Source organism: Carica papaya, chromosome 1, assembly GCF_054855325.1.
Source record: "Carica papaya isolate Zhongbai chromosome 1, ASM5485532v1, whole genome shotgun sequence".
Classification (NCBI taxonomy): Eukaryota; Viridiplantae; Streptophyta; class Magnoliopsida; order Brassicales; family Caricaceae; genus Carica; species Carica papaya.
In genome coordinates, this window is record NC_142309.1 from 27,137,498 (window position 1) to 27,159,673 (window position 22,176).

Here is a 22,176-nt window from a genome sequence, read left to right on the forward strand (position 1 = left end):
GCTCACAGACCGTAAAGCACGCCGCAGGCTATACCGAGAACCTGCCAGCGTAAGTAAGATAGCCACTATTCGCAGGTTTGCTACAACAAGTAATTATGCAAAATCATTAAAACAAAAATTGAATTTTCATCACTTACAGCACAATTTTGAAGAATTGTCAGGACCTCCTTCCTTTTGTCAACGACGCGAGAAACAAGACAAAAATACCAAAACTCAGAAACTATAATGTGAAAGATAAGAAGAAGGAGATACCTCATAAAACACAACAGCTCATAGTACCAAACAACTGTGTAACAGACCAGCTCCAATATCCTGATTACCAATTCAGTAAATGCAACCTTATTAGAAATATTAAAAAAATAAAAAATAACCGCTGACCAAGTACTCCTGCAACCGAAGAAGACGAGTTCCCGCCATCACCAGTATCTGCCATCAAATCGAACCACATATCTTCTTTTCCACTAAAGTGATCGTAGAGTAGATCTCCTTGTAGCTCCAAATAAAACTTTTTTAAAACAGAATGTGATAGATGATGCTGAAATAGATAGCGTTGTAACTCTCTCCAACTCCATCAAAAAAATTTAAAAAATAAATTAGGCTTTAAAAAATTAAAACTAAACTTAAAAATATGATAAAAGAAGGAAGACAAACCTCTTATTCCACGGATACCTCATAATCCACGTCTAAAAGAGTGCTACCAACAAAAAAGAATAAAACACAAGTGACACGTCTGTACCATCTTAAACTTTTTGCCTAAAGAGTTACATACTAACAAAATATAAAAATTTTAACTACCTAAAAAGATAAAAACACATACTTATTTACCTTAAAAGTGCTCCTTAAGATTGATAATAACATTCGCTAGTCCTACATTAAAGTAAACATAGAGAATATTGCTAAATAAATAATTCTAAATATAAAAATATATGTATATAAATACAAAATAAAATTTGTATCGTAAGTAAAGTAAAATAAATCTTTTATTCCACGAATATCTTATAACCCAACATATTTCCAGCAGTGTTACCCACAAAAGAGAACAAAAAAAAAAAGATTGGACTCTCTTTAACTTTTTGCCTAAAGATCTTCATAGTAACAAAGAAAGAAAATTTTAACTAGTTATAGAAACAACATAATATTGAATACGTGTTTATTCATCTGATTTTTGCCGTTTGAAATCTACAACAATTACACAAAAGTAAGCATATCAATTTATAAATGATCAAGACAGCCACTATTCGCACGTTTGCTACAACAAGTAATTATGCATAATCATTAAAATAAATATTTAATTTTCATCACTTACAGCACAATTTTAAAGAATCAAGACCTCCTTCCTTTTGCCAGCGATGCGAGAAACAAGACAAACATACCAAAATGCAGGAAATATAATGTGAAAGACAAGAAGAAAGAGATACCTCAAAAAACCTAGCGACTCATAGTACCAAACCACTATATAATAGGCCAGCTCCAATATACTGATTACCAATTTAGTAAATGCAACCTTATTAGAAAGATAAAAGAAGCAAAAAAAACCGCTGACCAAGTATTCCTGCAACTGAAGAAAACGAGTTCCTGCCATCACCAGTATCTGCCATCAAATCGAACCACATATCTTCTTTTCCACTAAACTGATCATAGAGTAGATCTCCTTTTAGCTCCAAATGAAACCTTTTTAAAACTTAATGTGATAGATAATGCACAAATAGATAGCGTTGTAACCCTCTCCAACTCCATCAAAAAATTTTAAAAAATAAATTAGGCTAAAAAAAAACAAAACTAAACTGAAAAATATGATAAAAGAAGAAAGACAAATCTCTTATTCCACATATACTTCATAATCTACAAACAAAAGAAAATAAAACACAGGTGACACTGCTGGACCATCTTAAACTTTTTGCCTAAAGAATTACATACTAACAAAATATAAAAATTTTGATTACCCAAAAGGATAAACACACATGCTTATTTACCTTATAAGTGCTCCATAAGATTAATAATAACTTTCGGTAGTCCTACATTAAAGTAAACATAAAGAATACTGCTAAATAAATAATTCTAAATAGAAAAAATATTTATATATATATAATAGAAAATAAAATTTATATCGTAAGTAAAGCAAAATAAACCTTTTGTTCCACGAATATCTTATAATCCAACATGTTTCCAGTAGTATTACCCACAAAAGAGAACAAAAAAGAGATAATATATGATTGGACTCTCTTAAACTTTTTGCATAAAGATCTTTATAATAACAAAGAAAGAAAATTTTAACTAGCTATAGAAAAAAATATAATATTGAATACGTGTTTATTTATCTGATTTTGGGCGTTTGAAATCTACAACAATTACACAAAAGTGAGTATATCAATTTATAAATGATCAAGACTCTTTTAAAATTAGAAGAAAACCAATAGCAATTAAATGTAACAAATGCAGGCATGGACAGATTTCAAAACTTTAAATTAAAAAAAACGACTAAAATAAAAAAGAAAAAACATTAAAAGAGGACAATTTTGTTGTCTTTTGCATAACATTAAAAACAACCTCAAGTATTACTATGTAATTTTTGTTTTAGTTTACTTGAGTTTATGATTATATTTGAGTTTATTTGTAATTGTATTAAAATTTCAGCGTCTACTTGTTTTAGTTTGTTGTACAATTTCACTCAAACTTAGTTGTTTGTTTCATTTTTGTGGAATTGCAAAAAAATCAATTGGATTTTTCTTTAAATATACTTGAATTTATTAATTTATTTGAATTTGTTTGTATTTTTATTCCAATTTCAGTTTCTTATTACAATTTGTTTGTTTTGCATTGTTCATATCGATCTAGCGTCATGTAGGTTTTTAGTGTTCAAATCCATCCTTCAACTAAGTTATGGTAGCATAATTTAAAAATTATTGTTTGATTAGTTAGTAAAAAATAAAAATAATTGATTAATCAGATAATAAAATCATGAGGTAAACTTTCATACGAACTCTCTTCCTCTGCCTTCCTGGTTCTCTTCTTCGTACACACTCTCCCTCTTTTGTTGCTCACATACCGTAAAGCACGCCGTAGGCTATACTGAGAGCCTGCCAGCGTAAGAGAGCCAGTATTCGCAGGTTTGCTACAATCAATAAATATGCAAAATCATTAAAATGAAATTTGAATTTTCATCACTTACAGCACAATTTTAAAGAATGCTCATGACCTCTGTTATCTTGCCAGCGACGCGAGAAACAAGACAAACATACCAAAATCTAAGAAATATAATGGGAAAGGCAAGAAGAAAGAGATACCTCCTAAAACACAGCAGCTCATAGTACCAAACCATTGTATGGTCTAGCTCCAAAATCCTAATTACCAATTCAGTAAATGCAACATTATTAGAAACAATGAAGAAACAAAAGAAACTGATGACCAAGTACTCCTACAACTGAAGAAGACGAATTTCCGCCAGTACCATTATCTGCCATCAAATCCAACCACAGATCTTTTTAACTAAAATGATCATGGAGAAGATCTCCTTATGAAGCTCCATCTAAAAACTTTTTAAAACTTAATGTGATAAATGATGCAGAAATAAATAACGTTGTAACTCTCTCCAACTCCATTAAAAAATATTAAAGAAAAAATTAGGATGAAAAAAAACAAAACAAAACTGAAAAACAGGATAAAAGAAGAAAGACAAACCTCTTATTCCGCTGGTTCCTCATAATCTATATCTAAAAGAGCGCTACGAACAAAAGAAAACAAAACACAAGTGACACGCCTGGACCATCTTAAACGTTTTGACAAAGAGTTACGCACTAATAAAATATAAAAATATTAGCTACCCAAAAAGATAAAAACACATGATTATTTACGTTAAAAGTATTCCTAAGATTGATAATAACCTTCGGTAGTCCTATATTAAAGTAACCAAAAAGAATATCGTTAAGTAAATAATTCTAAATACTAAAAAATATATGTAATAAAAAATAAAATTCATGTCATAAGCATTAAAAAATAAACCTTTTATTTCACAAATATATCATAACCCGACATTTTTCCAGCAATGTTACCCAGAAAAGAGAACAAAACAGAGATAATATATGATTAGATTCCTTTCAACTTTTTACCTCAAGATCTTCATAATAACAAAGAAATAAAATTTTAACTAGTTAAAGAAAAAACATACTATTGAATATATGTTTATTTACCTGATTTTTACCATTTGAAATCTAGAACAACTACACAAAAATAAGCATATCAATTTATAAATGATCAAGACTCTTTTATGTTGTAATTCAAATCAGAAGAGAATCAATAGCAATTAAATATAACATATGCACAACTTGACATGGACATTAAAAACGACCATTAAAAGAGGACAATTTTGTTGTCCTCTGCATGACATTAAAAACAGCCTCAAGTATTGCTACATTAATGTACACACAAAGAAATTCATTGACGAAAAATACTAGATTGTTTTAATTAATAATCATTTCAACTCATGAAAATGTTAAAAACGAAATATTCAATTTTTGGGTTGATACTTGAAGTTTACTCTTTTTCCTTGTCAGTTTGTAAGGATAGTTGTAATTTATTTGTTGTAGTTTGTCGTTATTGTGTTTGAAATGCTTGTTTGCTAAAAAAGTTGAAGAGCTAAATGAAATTTTTGTTTTGGTTTAAAAGCTATTAGGTTTCTAAGATCTTCAAAATAAGAAAATGAACGATAACTCTAAATTATAAGTTTGTAAAAATTAAACTCTTAAAATAAAATAATCCTCCAATCTAAATCTAAAGTAAAGCTAACATGTGATAAATCTTTAAGTTAGAATTTTTCAGTCGCAGAATTTTATGTATTTTAAAAACTATTAATTTTTTAATGAAGTAAGGAAACTTAGCTCTCCATCTACATTTCGCATTTTTTTTATTAAATTATGTAGTTGAAAAATTCATTGATATAATCTTGCAGTAGATTTATTTTGGGTGCCAAAAAAAATTGTTTTTTCAGTGCAAGTGCAGCATTTTTGCAATACGTTCACAAGCCACATTACATAAACTATTAGGATCCAATACACACACTTAATGCAGCAAATAAGTATATTTATTTCGAGGTGTATTAACCTAATGCCTAACTCCGATGCTCCAAACTCTTCTTCATGTTCTACTAGTGATGTTATCTTATAAACTATCTTTACTTGATACTTTTATTTACCAAACTTTTCTTTCAATTACAAATTACTTTTAACTGTTATTGTATTCAAACTATGTATTATCTTTTAGAATTAGATTCAAAAGAAAGCCACCAACTGGAATTGAGCAAGTTCTCAGCTTCCCGTCTGCGGACATACCTTTCATGCTATTTCAGTGCCAAAGTTCACTAGCCCATGTCGACAGGTGTGGAGGAAATATATTAGGAAGATCACTGAATAGTGAAGGGAACATCTCATCATACTGAAAAAACAAATATTGCAACAATTGAAAGCATAAATGAAAAATATGCGACACTTTAGAAAATATTTCTAATTATGAAAATATTTAAAGGAAAGTTCACAAGATAAAATAGTTTTTTAAGAAGTTTTAGATTGTGAAAGAAATGATAAGTTAGAAAATTAAAAAAGACTAGATTACCATCTATGCAATAGAGCTCCAAATCCAATCGTTATTCTTGCTTTTATTTTTAATATATTTATTATTGCTGTAACATTTTTACGCTGTTAGTTTTCAAGAAAACCCGAATACTCTGAATACTTTGGGAGGGTAATCAATCAAGCAATTCTTCTTTTCGAAAGTTCCCTCAATCGGAAAAGGGTAATATGTTCATATTTGATTCATACATTAGCATATAACTATGGAATATCCACAGCATTAATATTCTATTCCCAACCTACCTGGGTCTCAAAGGAACGTGTCAAATGTACTTAGAAACAGAGACCAAAATATCAACTTTGCAAACTCCATAAAAAACAGAACCTACTAAATCAAATTCCAGAAGATAGTTTGTTTGTCTGTAAAATTATTAAAGCTAAATTGGAATATTTAAATGAAAAAACAAGAAACTGCTGCTATCTTTTGAGTAAATTTCAAGTCTATAAATCATGGTAAAAAGGAATAAGAAAAACAACATCTCCCCAGTTAAGAAACCTGCTGCAATGTTTATAACAAGAAAGAACTCGAATTAATTTAGAAATATGTTATGTGTGAAATTTAGGAAGAGGGCTTTTAGGGTTTGGAATGTAGCAAACAAAGAGAGAAGTGCAGAGAGAGTGAGAAACAGACAAAGAGAGAACAAAAGAGAGAAGAGAACACAGAGAGAGACAGAGAACCAATTCATTATTCCTCATTACAGATATAGTTGAAAATAACTGATGCTAAGAAACAATTAGTTAGTTAGTTAAGAACAGATGCTACACATAACAAAACAAATTTATGAAAACTAAAAACATTAAATAAGAAGAATAAATAAATAAGAAGACAAACTGTAAAAAGAAATTTAAAAAAAAAAAGATTTATGTAAACCCAGATTAAGAGAGACTAAATCACTTATGCCAACTTCATGAAAGGAGAACCAAATAAAAATAAACTCCATGAATGATCACCTACCAATATTAAGAGATAAGTAAAAATACCTCCGGCTACCGTTGGGTCTTTGAAGAGAAAGACATATCTCTTCTTTCGATCTTCTTCTTCCCTCTTTCTTTGCTCTTCTTTTCCTTCTCTATTTGGCTCTTTACTCCCAGTAAACTGAAAAAGAAATAGAATGTTAGAAAGAGGACAGTTCAATTTGTTTTCTATCATCTTCTTCCTTACCTCTTTCAGATATTCTTTTCTTTCCCTCTCCACATTGAAGAGAATGGAGAGTTTCAGATCCATGTCTGCTCGTTCCTGTCTTTTTCCCCTTTTTCTCTCTCTGCTATGCTCGTACTTCTCACCTTCTCTCTGGGCAAGGCTTGTGAACAAGAGAGATCGAAATTTAACAGAATGAATAAGTAGTGTTGGGTCTTGAAGAGAAACCCATCGATCTTCTTTTCGATCTCCCTTGAAGAGAACGGAGAGTTTCAGATCCATGTCTGCTCGTTTCTGTCTTTTTCCCCTTTTTCTCTCTCTATTATGTTTGTATTTCTCACCTTCTCTCTGGGCAAGGCTTGTGAACAAGATAGATTGAAATTTAACAGAATGACTAGGCAGTGTTGGGTCTTTAAGAGAAACCTATCTATCTTCCTTTCGATCTTCTTTTTTCCTTCTTTCTTTGTTCTTCTTTTCTTTCTCTATTTGATTCTTTGCTCTCAAGAAACTGAAAAAGAAATAGAATGCTAGAAAGATGACCATTCTAATTTGTTTTCTATCATCTTCTTCCTTACCTCTTTCTGATATTCTTTTCTTTCCCTCTCCACATTGAAGAGAATGGAGGGGTTTCAGATCCATGTCTGGTCGTTTCTGTCTTTTTCCCCTTTTTCTCTCTCTTTTGTGCTTGTATCTCTCTCCTTCTCTCTGGGCAAGGCCAGATCTGGAAACAAAGAACGTCGAAAACTTTTTGGAAGTAAAAGAGAGGCAGAAGGTGGTCTGAAGAGGAGAATTGGAAAACTTTTGTGGGGTTTTAATCTAATCGCACGGTCAGTTTGCTTTTAAAGGGAAAATAAAGAAATTCAGACTGCGCACGCCGACAAGCATAACACAACGGTCAATTTGTTTTTTAAAAAACTTTTTAAAGAAAAGAAAAAGAAAGAAAAAAGCAACTATTGCAGATCCATGTCTGCTCGTTTCTGTCTTTTTCCCCTTTTTCTCTCTCTGCTATGCTCGTACTTCTCACCTTCTCTCTGGGCAAGGCTTGTGAACAAGAGAGATTGAAATTTAACAGAATGACTAAGTAGTGTTGGGTCTTTAAGAGAAACCCATATATCTTCTTTTCGATCTTCTTTTTTTTCCCCTTATTCTCTCTCTGCTATGCTCGTACTTCTCAACTTCTCTCTGGGCAAGGCTTGTGAGAACAAGAGAGATTGAAATTTAACAGAATGACTAGGCAGTGTTGGGTCTTTAAGAGAAACCTATCTATCTTCTTTTCGATCTTCTTTTTTTTTCCTTCTTTCTTTGTTCTTCTTTTCTTTCTCTATTTGATTCTTTGCTCTCAAGAAACTGAAAAAGAAATAGAATGCTAGAAAGATTACCATTCTAATTTGTTTTCTACCATCTTCTTCCTTACCTCTTTCTGATATTCTTTTCTTTCCCTCTCCACATTGAAGAGAATGGAGGGGTTTCAGACCTCGTTTCTGTCTTTTTCCCCTTTTTCTCTCTCTCTTTTGTGCTTGTATCTCTCTCCTTCTCTCTGGGCAAGGCCAGATCTGAAAACAAAGAACGTTGAAAACTTTTTGAAAGTAAAAGAAAGACGAAAGAAAGGAAGAAGGTGGTCTGAAGAGGAGAATTGGAAAACTTTTGTGGGGTTTTAATCTAATCGCACGGTCAGTTTGCTTTTAAAGGGGAGATAAAGAAATTCAGACTGCGTTAAAAGGACGCCGACAAGCATAACACAACGGTCAATTTGTTTTTTAAAAAACTTTTTAAAGAAAAGAAAAAGAAAAAAGCAACTACTGCGTTAAAAAAGTTAAACTACACGGAGCCCAGGCTTAGGGTGTTGTTTTAAATTTTGGTTATATTTTATAAAAAATTAAAATATCTTTATAATAGAAAACTGTAGTTATTAAGAAAGAGATAATAAATTAAAAAAAAAAAATTAAAGTAAAATAGCATAAATAAGAATGTGAAGAATGTGTTGTAGCACCCGGAAAGGAGGAGAAAAAAAAAAAAAGGGCGGCCACGTCAGCAGCCACGTCAGCAGGCCCGGTCAGCAGTCCCGGCCAACCAGGGCCTGCCACGTGGCAAGACCGCGTCACTCCAAAAGGAGCCACGCTGGCGATCCGCGTGGGTGCGATCCGACGGCCCAGATCAATCACGCGATCGGACGGCCCAGATTCAATCGCACGGACGGCCCAGATTCAATCAAAAACGAACGGCCCAGATTAAAACAAAATGAACGGCTGTGATCAAAAGGCAAGGGGTTATAAATAGAACATCCACACCAGACCACAAACCCTAGCCGCCAGCCGCTCGCCGGAGAAGACGAACCAGAGGCCGACCGCCGCCACCCGCCGCCACTCGCCGCCGCACCGGGGAAATTTCCGACCGCCGATCGAGGTAAATTTCATACCCCCGACTCGTTTTTCCCCACTGATTCCTCCTATGGCCAAATCGAAGCCGAAATCCCGGCCAAACGGCCGGAATACGCGGCCGAAGCCCAGCGGCACCGCCGCGCCCCCTCTCGGTTTTTGCCTCCGACGAGGCCCTTCCCGGCCTCCGTTCGATGCAATTTTTATATCACCGTGATCACCATTCTTTTCTCTACAGGTTGACCGAAGCCAAATCACTAAAACACGAACTTCGCCGGAGAGTCGCCGTACCCGAGAGCGCCGCCGCCGGTAAGCTCCGTTTTTCCGTGATTTTTTGGCCCCCCGAGGGCCCTAGGGTTGTTTTCTGACAAGGACCAATGCGAGTGTGGCCGAATTCGGCCAAAAGCGGCCAAAAACAGTCAACCCGAGGCGACTCGCCGCCGCCAGCGGCGGCGCCGTCGCCGGAGCACGGCGGAGCCGCCGTGCCGGAGTTGCGATTTGGGCCGAAAGAGGCCCTGGGCCTAATTTGGAATTTTTTTGGAACCCGTGCAGGTACTGTTAGCGTGTTTCAGTTCCCCGGAAAAAATTCAGGGGAAAATTAGGGACAGCCTGCAGGCGCACTGTGAATCGTATTCGGATCCCGAAAACAAGTAAGGACCCCTCACCTTATTTCCTATCACGGTATTAAAGTTCAAAATGATAAAACGGTATTTCTTGAATTAATGCATGTGTGAAATTGCTTAAGGTAGCTAATGGAGCCCGAGCCTAGTGTGATTGGTGGTTTACTGTTATTTGGCCTGTTTACAGCTTTAAATGCAGAATGAGGTTTGATGTGTTCATTTTACAGATTTGTGTGCATGTACTACGTTTTTATTAATTATGGGTTGAATGACTGAAAAACTGATACTGTATGTTGTCTGTTTGGTATGAATTACGATTTGCTTGTTTAAATGTGAATTGATGATGCTGATTGAGGAAAAGGGAAAAATGAAAGATTGTGTAAACTGATAATTGTATTATGGGGGTCAGCCTGACTAGATATCCTGGGAGATGGTGGACGGACCGGGTCCGTAGGGAACCCTACCGGGATTGTGGTCTCACATGCCGGACGGGGTATGGAGATCTTATGGTTTTGGCCCCCATACCGGACGGGGTATGGGGACGGCCCGTTTCACCCTCATACCGGACGGGGTATTGAGGTTTATGGTTTTGGCGCCCATACCGGACGGGGTATGGGGACGGCCCGTTTCACCCTCATACCGGACGGGGTATTGAGGTTCATGGTTTTGGCGCCCATACCGGACGGGGTATGGGGACGGCCCTGGAAACTGATTATGAATGTTAAAGGTTAACGGGTAGCGGAACCCCTATGGACCCCCACGGATACTAGTAGGCTGGTAAATGAGAAAAAGATATGTTGTACAATGATTGAATTACAAGAGGCGTGATAAGTGTTATGTTTTACAGCTTAGATTATTCAATGATTATGATAATGTTATTGTTTTTCTCATATTGTTTTCATAAATTCCACCAAGGTAAGTGGATGGTCAAAGTTTTATTATTGATAAAAGGTTTTGTTGTTAATAAACGAGTTTATCGTAAATTATGCTCCATTGGTCTTTTTGTGGTTTTTTTTTACCCACCTTTATCTCCGTGACGGTGAGATATCGTGATGTTCTTACTGGGCTAGTGTAGCTCACTCCTTAATTAACCATTTCAGATCAGGAAGACATGGTTCCCGAGCCCGTTCCGCAGGAGGACGACGAAGGGGATGCCTAGAGACTCTGTAGTCATACGCATAGTTTTATTTTCGAGTTTCTTTCTTAGTTAGTTTAATCTTTTATATTTTAAGTACGTTTTTGGTTTTTCGTGTAAGGGATGTTAAATGAAATTTTGATCTCGCTTCCGCATTCGATATATTTAAATACTCATTTCATTTTAATATTTTCCGGGGCCGTTACATGTGTGATAAACACTTAGTAATTAATTCTAAAAAAATGTGAGTGAATTTTACTGGGAAATAGAAAAAATTAAAAAAATTTGACAGAAAAATGAAAAAGACTCCCTTGTAGATGATTTTTTTTTATTAATTATTACTGAAAGAAAATAAAAATAAATAAATTTAAAGCGGATAAATATAATTTTGTAATAAATTTTAATAATTTATGTTAGAATATAAATAATTAACTATGATATTTTTTTACAATTTTTTAAATAATTAATTTAATCAATTATTTAATACAATCAAAACATATATACTTTTTTAGTTCTCTATATGCATTAAAGCAACAATATCTCAACCACACATTTGGAGAAAAGTAATATATTTCATATATGATAAATATGGACACCAACCACTGCATGCTAATTAAAAATAGGACCAAAAAAAAGATAAAAATGCAGAGGAGTCCAGACCACTCAAGTAACAAAACAATGATATCAATGAAATAAAAAAAAATGCAAAACAAACAACCGGACTATTTTAAATTTTTTGTCTAAAGAGTCACATAATAACAAGAGCTAATTGTTTTAACTAGCTAAGCAAAAACAAAATATTGGGTACATGATTATTTACCTCATCTTTGGAGTTTGAAATCAACAATAAGCAAATAAAAGTGAGTAAATCAATTTGTAAATAACAAAGATTCGTTAATATTATAATTCAAAGAAGTAAAAAATCATTAACAAATAAATAGAACATATAGATAATTTTTCATGGGAACTACGCGTACCAAAATTGAAATATAAAAAAAAATCAACTAGAACCATGAGTAACAAGCATTAAAAGAGAACAATAAACATATCTTTTTATAAATAAATAAGATTTTTCTACATTATAATTTAAATAAGAAGAGAACCAAATAATTAAAAGTAACATATGCATAGTTTGGCATGAAAAAACGGATATTGAAACTTCAAAATTAAAAAAAACGACTAAAATAAAGAACAAACATCAAAAGATGACAATTTTATTATTCTCAGTATAATATTTAAAATCGTCTTTTGAGTACTACTACGTTAATGTACATATAAAAGAAATTCACTAAGCTAATAATACTAATTTTGTCGATTTATAATCATTTCAATTCATACGAATGTAAAAATGATATGTTCATTCTATAAGCTGATATTTAGGATTTATTGTCATTTTATCATTCACTTTTGTTTACTCATTTCTAAGCAATTAGTAGTCAAAATCCTAGATCATCTCAATTCATAAGACAAACATTCATTGGATTCAAATATCAAATAAATATACTATAAATTTAAATCAGAGTTCTCTAATAGTTATCACTTGCAACTCTTCCAACAGTATTTTTGACATATAGCTAATGTTGTAAATTTACCAAACATTTCTTTTTCTTAAGCACTAATCCCTAAGTTCACTTTTCATAACTGAAAAATAATATTCCAATGGACATCCTTCAAACATTCACTATGGATGATACCACATAATAACCAACAACCACCATCTTTCTAACAACACGCTATGAGCAAAATATTAAACCATATAAAAGAAAGTCATCTACCTCCAAAAACCTACAAAATGATTCAAGTCATCTTAAAACACCAATTACATCGAATATCTTAGAGCAATACTAACCGACCAATGTATTAGAGCTAAAATAAAACAAAGACTTTCTTGTCTATCACTAGTACTTTATAGATTTTTAAAAATTAAACTCTTAAAATAAAATAATCCTCCAATCTTCAAATTAAAAAAAAACCGACTAAAATCAAGAAGAAAAGACATTAAAAGAGGACACTTCTGTTGTCTTCTGCATAACATTAAAAACAGCTTCATGTATTGCTATGTCAATGTACACATAAAAAAATTCACTAACGAAATAATGCTAAATTGTTTCCATTTATAATCATTTCAACTCATACAAATATAAAAAAGGAGATATTTATTTTCAGGACTGATACTTGAGTTTTGCTCTTTTTCCTTGTAAGTTTGTAAGGGTAGTTGTAATTTGTTTATTATGGTTTGTCGTTATTGTTTTTGAGATGTTTTTTTCTTGGCAAGTTGAAGAACTAAATGTAATTTTTGTTTTTGTTTATTTGACTTTGTAATTGTATTTGAGTTTGTTTGTAAGGGTAAATGTAATTTGTTTGTTGTAGTTTCTCGTTATTGTGTTTGAGATGTTTGTTATCTGGAAAAGTTGAAGAGCTAAATATAATTATTGTTTTGATTTACTTAAGTTTGTGATTATATTTGAGTTTGTTTGTAATTGTACTAGAATTTCAGTGCCAACTTAGTTGTTTGTTTCATTTATTTGGAATTAAAAAAAAAATCAATTGAATTTTTATTTCGGTATACTTGGATTTGTAACTGTATTTGAGTTTGTTTGTATTTTTTTTCCAATTTCAGTTTCTAATTATAATTTATTTGCTTACATTGTTCATATCGATCTATCGTCATGTAGCTTTTTAGTGTTCAAATCCATGTAGCTTTGTAGCTTTTTAGTGTTCAACTAAGTTATGGTACCATAATTTAAAAATTATTATTTGATTAGTTAGTAAAAAATAAAAATAATTGACTAATCAGATAATAAAATAATGAGGTAAAATTTCATACGAACTCGCTTCTTTTGTCGCTCTGGTTCTCTTCTTCGTACACACTCTCCCTCTTTTGTCGCTCACATATCGTAAAGCACGCCGCAGGCTATACCGAGAACCTGCCAGCGTAAGTAAGACAGCCACTATTCGCAGGTTTGCTATAATAAGTAATTATACAAAATCATTAAAATAAAAATTGAATTTTCATCATTTATAGGATCTCCTTCCTTTTGATAGCGACGCGAGAAAAAAGACGAACATACCAAAACTCAGGAAATATAATGTGATACACAAGAAGAAAGAGATACCTTATAAAACACAGCAGCTCATAGTACCAAACGACTGTATAATAGACCAGTTCAAATATCCTGATTACCAATTCAGTAAATGCAACCTTATTAGAAACATTAAAAAAATAAAAAATAAAAAAAATCGCTAACCAAGTACTCCTGCAACCGAAGAAGATGAGTTTCCGCCATCACTAGTATCTGCCTTCAAATCGAACCACAAATCTTTTTTACTAAAGTAATCATAGAGCATATCTCTTTGTAGCTCCAAATGAAACCTTTTTAAAACTTAATGTGATAGATGATGCAGAAATAGAAAGTGTTGTAACTCTCCCCAACTCCATCAATTGAATTTTGAAAAATAAATTAGGCTTAAAAAAAGTAAAACTAAACTGAAAAATATTATAAAAGAAAGAAGCCAAACCTCTTATTCCACGGATACCTTATAATTCTCGTCTAAAAGAGTGCTACCAACAAAAAAGAATAATACACAAATAATACGTCTGGACCATCTTAAACTTTTTGCCGAAGAATTATACACACGTTTATTACGTTAAAAGTGCTCCTAAAATTGATAATAACTTTCGGTAGTCCTATATTAAAGTAAACAAAAAGAATATTGTTAAGTAAATAATTATAAATAGAAAAAAATATATGTAATAAAAAAATAAAATTTATGTCATAAGCATTGAAAAATAAACCTTTTATTTCACGAATATATCATAACCCAACATTTCTCCAGCAGTGTTACCCAGAAAAGAGAACAAAACAGAGATAACATATGATTGGATTCCTTTCAACTTTTTACCTAAAGATCTTCATTATAACAATTAAAGAAAATTTTAACTAGTTAAAGAAAAAACATACTATTGAATATATGTTTATTTACATGATTTTTGCTATTTGAAATCTACAACAACTACACAAAAGTAAGTATATCAGTTTATAAATGATCAAGACTCTTTTATGTTGTAATTCAAATCAGAAGAGAATCAATAGCAATTAAATATAACATATGCACAATTTGACATTGACATTAAAAACGACCATTAAAAGAGGACAATTTTGTTGTCCTCTGCATGACATTAAAAACAGCCTCAAGTATTGCTACATTAATGTACACAAAGAAATTCATTGACGAAATAATATTAAATTGTTTCAATTTATAATCATTTCAACTCATGAAAATGTAAAAACGGGATATTCAATTTTTGGGTTGATACTTGAAGTTTACTCTTTTTCCTTGTCAGTTTGTAAAGGTAGTTGTAATTTGTTTGTTGTAGTTTGTCGTTTGTGTTTGAGATGCTTGTTTGCTAAAAAAGTTAAAGAGCTAAATGTAATTTTTGTTTTGGTTTAAAAACTATTAGGTTTCTAAGATCTTCAAAATAAGAAAATGAACGATAACTCTAAATTATAGGTTTCTAAAAATTAAACTTTTAAAATAAAATAATCCTCCAATCTAAATCTAAAGTAAAGCTAACATGTGATAAATCTTTAAATTAGAATTTCTCTATCGCAAAATTTTATGTATTTTAAAAACTATTAGTTTTTTAATGAAGTAAGAAAACTTGGCTCTCCATCTACATTTCGCATTTTTTTGATTAAATTATGTAGTTGAAAAATTCATGAATATAATCTTGCAGTAGATTTAGTTCGGGTGCCAAAAAAATTTATTTTTTCATTGTGGCATTTTGCAATACGTTCGGAGGCCACATTACATAAACTATTAGTGTAGCACCCGGAAAGGAGGAGAAAAAAAAAAAAAAAAAAAAAAAAAAAAAAAAAAAAAAAAAAAGGGCGGCCACGTCAGCAGCCACGCCAGCAGGCCCGGTCAGCAGTCCCGGCCAACCAGGGCCTGCCACGTGGCAAGACCGCGTCACTCCAAAAGGAGCCACGTTGGCGATCCGCGTGGGTGCGATCCGACGGCCCAGATCAATCACGCGATCGGACGGCCCAGATTCAATCGCACGGACGGCCCAGATTCAATCGCACGGACGGCCCAGATTCAATCAAAAACGAACGGCCCAGATTAAAACAAAATGAACGGCTGTGATCAAAAGGCAAGGGGTTATAAATAGAACCTCCACACCAGACCACAAACCCTAGCCGCCAGCCGCTCGCCGGAGAAGACGAACCAGGGGCCGACCGCCGCCACCCGCCGCCACTCGCCGCCGCACCGGGGAAATTTCCGACCGCCGATCGAGGTAAATTTCATACCCCCGACTCGTTTTTCCCCACTGATTCCTCCTATGGCCAAATCGAAGCCGAAATCCCGGCCAAACGGCCGGAATACGCGGCCGAAGCCCAGCGGTACCGCCGCGCCCCCTCTCGGTTTTTGCCTCCGACGAGGCCCTTCCCGGCCTCCGTTCGATGCAATTTTTATATCATCGTGATCACCATTCTTTTCTCTACAGGTTGACCGAAGCCAAATTACCAAAACACGAACTTCGCCGGAGAGTCGCCGTACCCGAGAGCGCCGCCGCCGGTAAGCTCCGTTTTTCCGTGATTTTTTGGCCTCCCGAGGGCCCTAGGGTTGTTTTCTGACAAGGACCAATGCGAGTGTGGCCGAATTCGGCCAAAAACGGCCGAAAACAGTCAACCCGAGGCGACTCGCCGCCGCCAGCGGCGGCGCCGTCGCCGGAGCACGGCGGAGCCGCCGTGCCGGAGTTGCGATTTGGGCCGAAAGAGGCCCTGGGCCTAATTTGGATTTTTTTTGGAACCCGTGCAGGTACTGTTAGCGTGTTTCAGTTCCCCGGGAAAAATTCAGGGGAAAATTAGGGACAGCCTGCAGGCGCACTGTGAATCGTATTCGGATCCCGAAAACAAGTAAGGACCCCTCACCCTATTTCCTATCACGGTATTAAAGTTCAAAATGATAAAACAGTATTTCTTGAATTAACGCATGTGTGAAATTGCTTAAGGTTGCTAATGGAGCCCGAGTCTAGTGTGATTGATGATTTACTGTTATTTGGCCTGTTTACAGCTTTAAATGCAAAATGAGGTTTGATGTGTTCATTTTACAGATTTGTGTGCATGCACTACGTTTTTATTAATTATGGGTTGAATGACTGAAAAACTGATACTGTATGTTGTCTGTTTGGTATGAATTACGATTTGCTTGTTTAAATGTGAATTGATGATGCTGATTGAGGAAAAGGAAAAATGAAAGATTGTGTAAACTGATAATTGTATTATGGGGGTCAGCCTGACTAGATATCCTGGGAGATGGTGGACGGACCGGGTCCGTAGGGAACCCTACCGGGATTGTGGTCTCACATGCCGGACGGGGTATGGAGATCTTATGGTTTTGGCGCCCATACCGGACGGGGTATGGGGACGGCCCGTTTCACCCTCATACCGGACGGGGTATTGAGGTTTATGGTTTTGGCGCCCATACCGGACGGGGTATGGGGACGGCCCGTTTCACCCTCATACCGGACGGGGTATTGAGGTTCATGGTTTTGGCGCCCATACCGGACGGGGTATGGGGACGTCCCTGGAAACTGATTATGAATGTTAAAGGTTAACGGGTAGCGGAACCCCTATGGACCCCCACGGATACTAGTAGGCTGGTAAATGAGAAAAAAAGATATGTTGTACAATGATTGAATTACAAGAGGCGTGATAAGTGTTATGTTTTACAGCTTAAATTATTCAATGATTATGATAATGTTATTGTTTTTCTCATATTGTTTTCATAAATTCCACCAAGGTAAGTGGATGGTAAAAGATTTATTATTGATAAAAGGTTTTGTTGTTAATAAACGAGTTTATTGTAAATTATGCTCCATTGGTCTTTTTGTGGTTTTCTACCCACCTTTATCTCCGTGACGGTGAGATATCGTGATGTTCTTACTGGGCTAGTGTAGCTCACTCCTTAATTAACCATTTCAGATCAGGAAGACATGGTTCCCGAGCCCGTTCCGCAGGAGGACGACGAAGGGGATGCCTAGAGACTCTGTAGTCATACGCATAGTTTATTTTCGAGTTTTCTTTCTTAGTTAGTTTAACCTTTTATATTTTAAGTACGTTTGTTTGGTTTTTCATGTAAGGGATGTTAACTTTAAATTTTGATCTCGCTTCCGCATTCGATATATTTAAATACTCATTTCATTTTAATATTTTCCGGGGACGTTACAGTTGGTATCAGAGCCGCATTTCCTCGGACCCATCCCTTACACTATAGTCCTTTAAAGAAATACTCACCGATTGGTCGTTACTCAACCATTCCTTGTAAATGCAGGTACACAGAAATGAGGAGAGGAAGGCCCCCACTAAACCGAGCGGCCCAAGATAATTCGCTTCGGGAGGATTTGGACAGATTATATGAGATGGTGGAAGCTCTCGTAGCTGCTCAGCGAAGGCAAGAGGAGAGAAGGGAGTTACCCGGACCTCCTCCGCTAGCGCAGGTTGAGCCCCCGTTACAGCAGGCTGATCCCGAGCCACCCCGGCAGGAGCCTGTTCCTCCACAGTACCACCCGGCACCACAGCCGCGGTACGACCCGGTACCACAGCCACGGTACCAACAGGTACCGCCACAGCACATTCCAGTGCCCCCACCCCATCAGCAGGCGCCACCACAGGGTCCCCCAGTTCACCCTCAGCCGGCCCCAGTTCCTTTACCTCGTGACCCCGCTCCCTCCTTAATCGACCCTGGCTTCATAGAGAGGTACAGGAGACTGAACCCTTCTACTTTTTCGGGAGAATCCTCTTTTGAAGAGGCCCAATACTGGCTGGCGGAGACTGAGCGAGCCTTTGAGACCTTGGGAGTAATTCCTGAGCAGAGGGCTGCCATTGCCTCCTACATGCTGGTAGGGGAAGCAGTACGCTGGTGGGAGCTCAAGCGGGCCACCCTGCCTGTACCAGTTACTTGGGAGCAGTTCCTAGCGGCTTTCCATGCGGAGTATCTCCCTAAGCACATCCAACATTTAAAGGAAATTGAATTTGCTCAGTTGGTCTAGGGTAATATGACAGTGTCGGAGTATGCCCGCAAGTTCCTGGAGCTGGGCCGACATGCCCCGGAGACATTGTTGGATGAGGGCCGAAAGGCCAGGAAATTCCAGTGGGGTCTCCGCCCGGCGATCAGACAGCACTTGTTGGTGATAGAGCTCGAGACATATTCGGCAGTCCTAGCAAAGGCGCAGATCATAGAAAGGAGCTTCGACACCCGCCCTCAGCTAGCGGGAAGTTCCCGACCTTCAGCCCCGCTCCGCAGGCCAGCGCCTACCATGCCGGTCCAACCCAGCAAGAGACCCAGGCCTGCCGCTCAGGGCCCTCCTCAGGCTATGGGGGCAGCTCGTGGGAAGATCTGCCAGTACTGCGGCAGGGATCATGGGGACCGACCCTGCTACCGCCTCAACAACACCTGTCGCATATGCGGCAGTGCCCAGCACTATGCGAGGGAGTGTCCTAGGAACCAGAATCAAGGGAGGCCTCCAATCCAGGGCAGAGTTTACAACCTTACCCAGAAGGATGCCGATGCAGACCCGGACGTGGTACATGGTATGTATACTATCTCTGGCCACATTGCTCATATTTTGTTTGATACTGGTGCATCACATTCTTTTATTTCACATGTTCTTGCTTCCAAAATTTGTGTACCACCTGATAGACTTGATTCATTATTGTTTGTATCTACCGCTGGGGGGGAGACATTACTAGGAGAGGTTGTCTACAGGGCATGTGCCGTGGAGATAGCAGATAGGAAATTGAGGGTAGACCTGATAGGGTTGGACACAGGGGATTTTGATGTAATCCTAGGAATGGATTGGCTGGCGGCGTATCACGCCACCATAGACTGCTTCAATAAAAAGATTGTATTTAATCCTCCCAACGAGGAGCCATTTACAAGTTAATAAAATTATTCGGTACTGATTCTCCCTAATGACAAATTCTTTTCTTCTTAATTCCCAGTGCGTTGATATTGTATTTTCCCTAACTAGGTAAACCCAAGAAGGAAGTTTGTATCCAAGAGATTCCAGTAGTCCGAGACTTTCCAGACGTATTTCCGGATGAACTGCCCGGTCTACCAGGGGACAGAGAGGTCGAGTTCACCATAGACTTACAGCCAGGAACCCAACCCATCTCGGTAGCTCCTTACCTAATGAGCCGCATCGAGATGGAAGAGCTAAGGAAACAAATCACTGAGCTACAAAACAGTGGCTTCATTAGACACAGCATTTCCCCATGGGGTGCCGGGGTTACTTTTGCAAAGAAAGGAGATGGAACGTTGAGACTGTGTATTGATTATAGAAGGATAAACAAGGTAACAATTAAAAACAAGTACCCTCTCCCCCGGATTGATGACCTTTTCGATCAGTTGCAGGGTGCACAGGTCTTTTCTAAAATAGATCTACGATCAGGTTACCATCAGGTAAAAGTGAGAGCAGAAGACATCCCCAAGACGGCATTCCGAACCAGGTACGGACACTATGAGTTCCTGGTTATGCCGTTTGGGCTAACCAACGCCCCGGCCATCTTTATGGATCTAATGAACAGAATCTTCAGAGAGTTCTTGGATAAATTTGTCATCGTGTTCATCGATGATATCTTAGTCTACTCAAAAAGTAGAGAAGAACATGCTCATCATCTTGCCCAAGTCCTCCAGGTACTCAGGGAAAAGAAGTTGTATGCAAAGTTGAGCAAGTGTGGATTTTGGCTCGAGCAAACCGCCTTCCTAGGACATGTTATATCGAAGGAAGGGGTGTCGGTGAACCCCGAAAAGGTTGAAGCGGTACTTGGTTGGAAAAGGCTGACAACAGTTAAGGAAATTCGCAGTTTCCTAGGGATGGCGGGTTATTACCGCCGGTTTGTCGAAGGGTTCTCCAGTCTAGCGGCCCCTCTAACCCGACTCACAAAGAAGAATGCAAAGTTTGATTGGAATGAGAACTGCGAAAGGAGTTTTTCAGAATTGAAGAAGCGACTGACTACTGCACCCGTGCTGACTCTACCGAGTGGATCAGGAGGGTATACAGTTTATAGTGATGCCTCCTATCTGGGCCTGGGTTGTGTCCTGATGCAGCATGGAAAGGTTATAGCATATGGGTCTAGACAGCTAAAGAATCATGAGAAGAACTATCCTACCCATGATTTGGAGCTTGCCGCAATCATACACGCCTTGAAAATCTGGCGCCATTATTTGTATGGAGAGACCTTTCAGATCTACACCGATCATAAGAGCTTGAAGCACATCTTCACTCAGAAGGATCTCAACATGCGTCAGAGAAGGTGGATGGAACTCCTCAAGGACTATGATTGTGACATCCTATACCATCCAGGTAAGGGCAACGTAGTAGCCGATGCCCTCAGTAGGAAGAGTGCAGGCACCCTAGCCCATCTGATGGTTTCGGAATGCAGGTCCATTGGGGCTACGCAGCAGGTTCGACTGCAAGATCTGAAGAGGGCCACATGTTTGAGCCACCTAGCAGTCCAACCCGAGCTAATCCAAAGAATAAAGGAAGCCCAGTCAATCGACTCCGCCCTAGTAAACCGCAAGAAGGATGCAGAACAGGGAGTGAACTCAGAATTTCAGATCTCTGCCGACGGATTGATTCGTTTCAAGGACAGAATGTGTGTCCCAGACGACAATGAATTAAAAAGAGACATCATGACAGAGTCCCATAGTTCAAGGTTCGCCATGCATCTAGGAAGTACAAAAATGTACCAAACTATGCGACCCCGATTCTGGTGGAATGGGATGAAGAGAGATATAGCCGACTTTGTATCTAAATGCTTGGTATGTCAGCAGGTCAAAGCAGAACATCAACGCCCAGGGGGGTTGCTTCAGCCTTTACCGATTCCAGAATGGAAGTGGGAACACATCACCATGGACTTCGTATCGGGACTACCCAAGGCACGATCGGGACACGATGCCATATGGGTAATTGTTGACCGACTCACTAAGTCTTCCCACTTCCTGGCCATCAGAATGACTGATTCGTTGGACAAGTTGGCAAGAATGTATGTCCGGGAAATAGTCAGACTGCATGGGGTCCCAGTAACAGTGGTATCCGACAGGGATCCCAGATTCACTTCTCGGTTTTGGAATAGTTTCCAGCAAGCTATGGGAACAAAGCTGTCCCTCAGTACTGCCTTCCACCCCCAAACCGATGGACAATCAGAGAGGACAATCCGTACGCTGGAGGATATGCTCCGAGCTTGTGTCCTTGACTCCGGAGGCCATTGGGACGACC

At 37.3% G+C, this 22,176-nt stretch overlaps 1 protein-coding gene across 11 annotated transcripts; it reads right to left on the reverse strand.

Moving 5' to 3' along the window:
- Nucleotides 1–1,136: 1,136 nt before the first annotated feature.
- On the reverse strand, nucleotides 1,137–21,770 carry LOC148270504 (uncharacterized). Of its 11 annotated transcripts, none has more exons than XR_015813094.1 (5): nucleotides 6,784–11,197; nucleotides 5,325–6,717; nucleotides 3,679–3,721; nucleotides 3,285–3,454; nucleotides 1,798–3,112 (listed from the first exon to the last, which is right to left on the reverse strand). XR_015813094.1 is itself a non-coding variant. In XM_088206981.1 (5 exons), exons 1-3 carry the CDS (start codon nucleotides 7,039–7,041, stop codon nucleotides 3,711–3,713), a joined length of 384 nt encoding a protein of 127 aa, XP_088063107.1. In that variant the 5' UTR covers nucleotides 7,042–11,139; the 3' UTR covers nucleotides 1,798–3,112; nucleotides 3,285–3,341; nucleotides 3,679–3,710. The 11 variants fall into 11 exon arrangements, 5 of the variants coding, with proteins under 5 accessions (XP_088063107.1, XP_088063104.1, XP_088063096.1 ...); XR_015813095.1 differs by having other exon boundaries at nucleotides 3,285–3,341; nucleotides 6,784–11,195; XM_088206981.1 differs by having other exon boundaries at nucleotides 3,285–3,341; nucleotides 6,603–6,717; nucleotides 6,784–11,139.
- Between the last annotated feature and the right edge of the window lie 406 nt (nucleotides 21,771–22,176).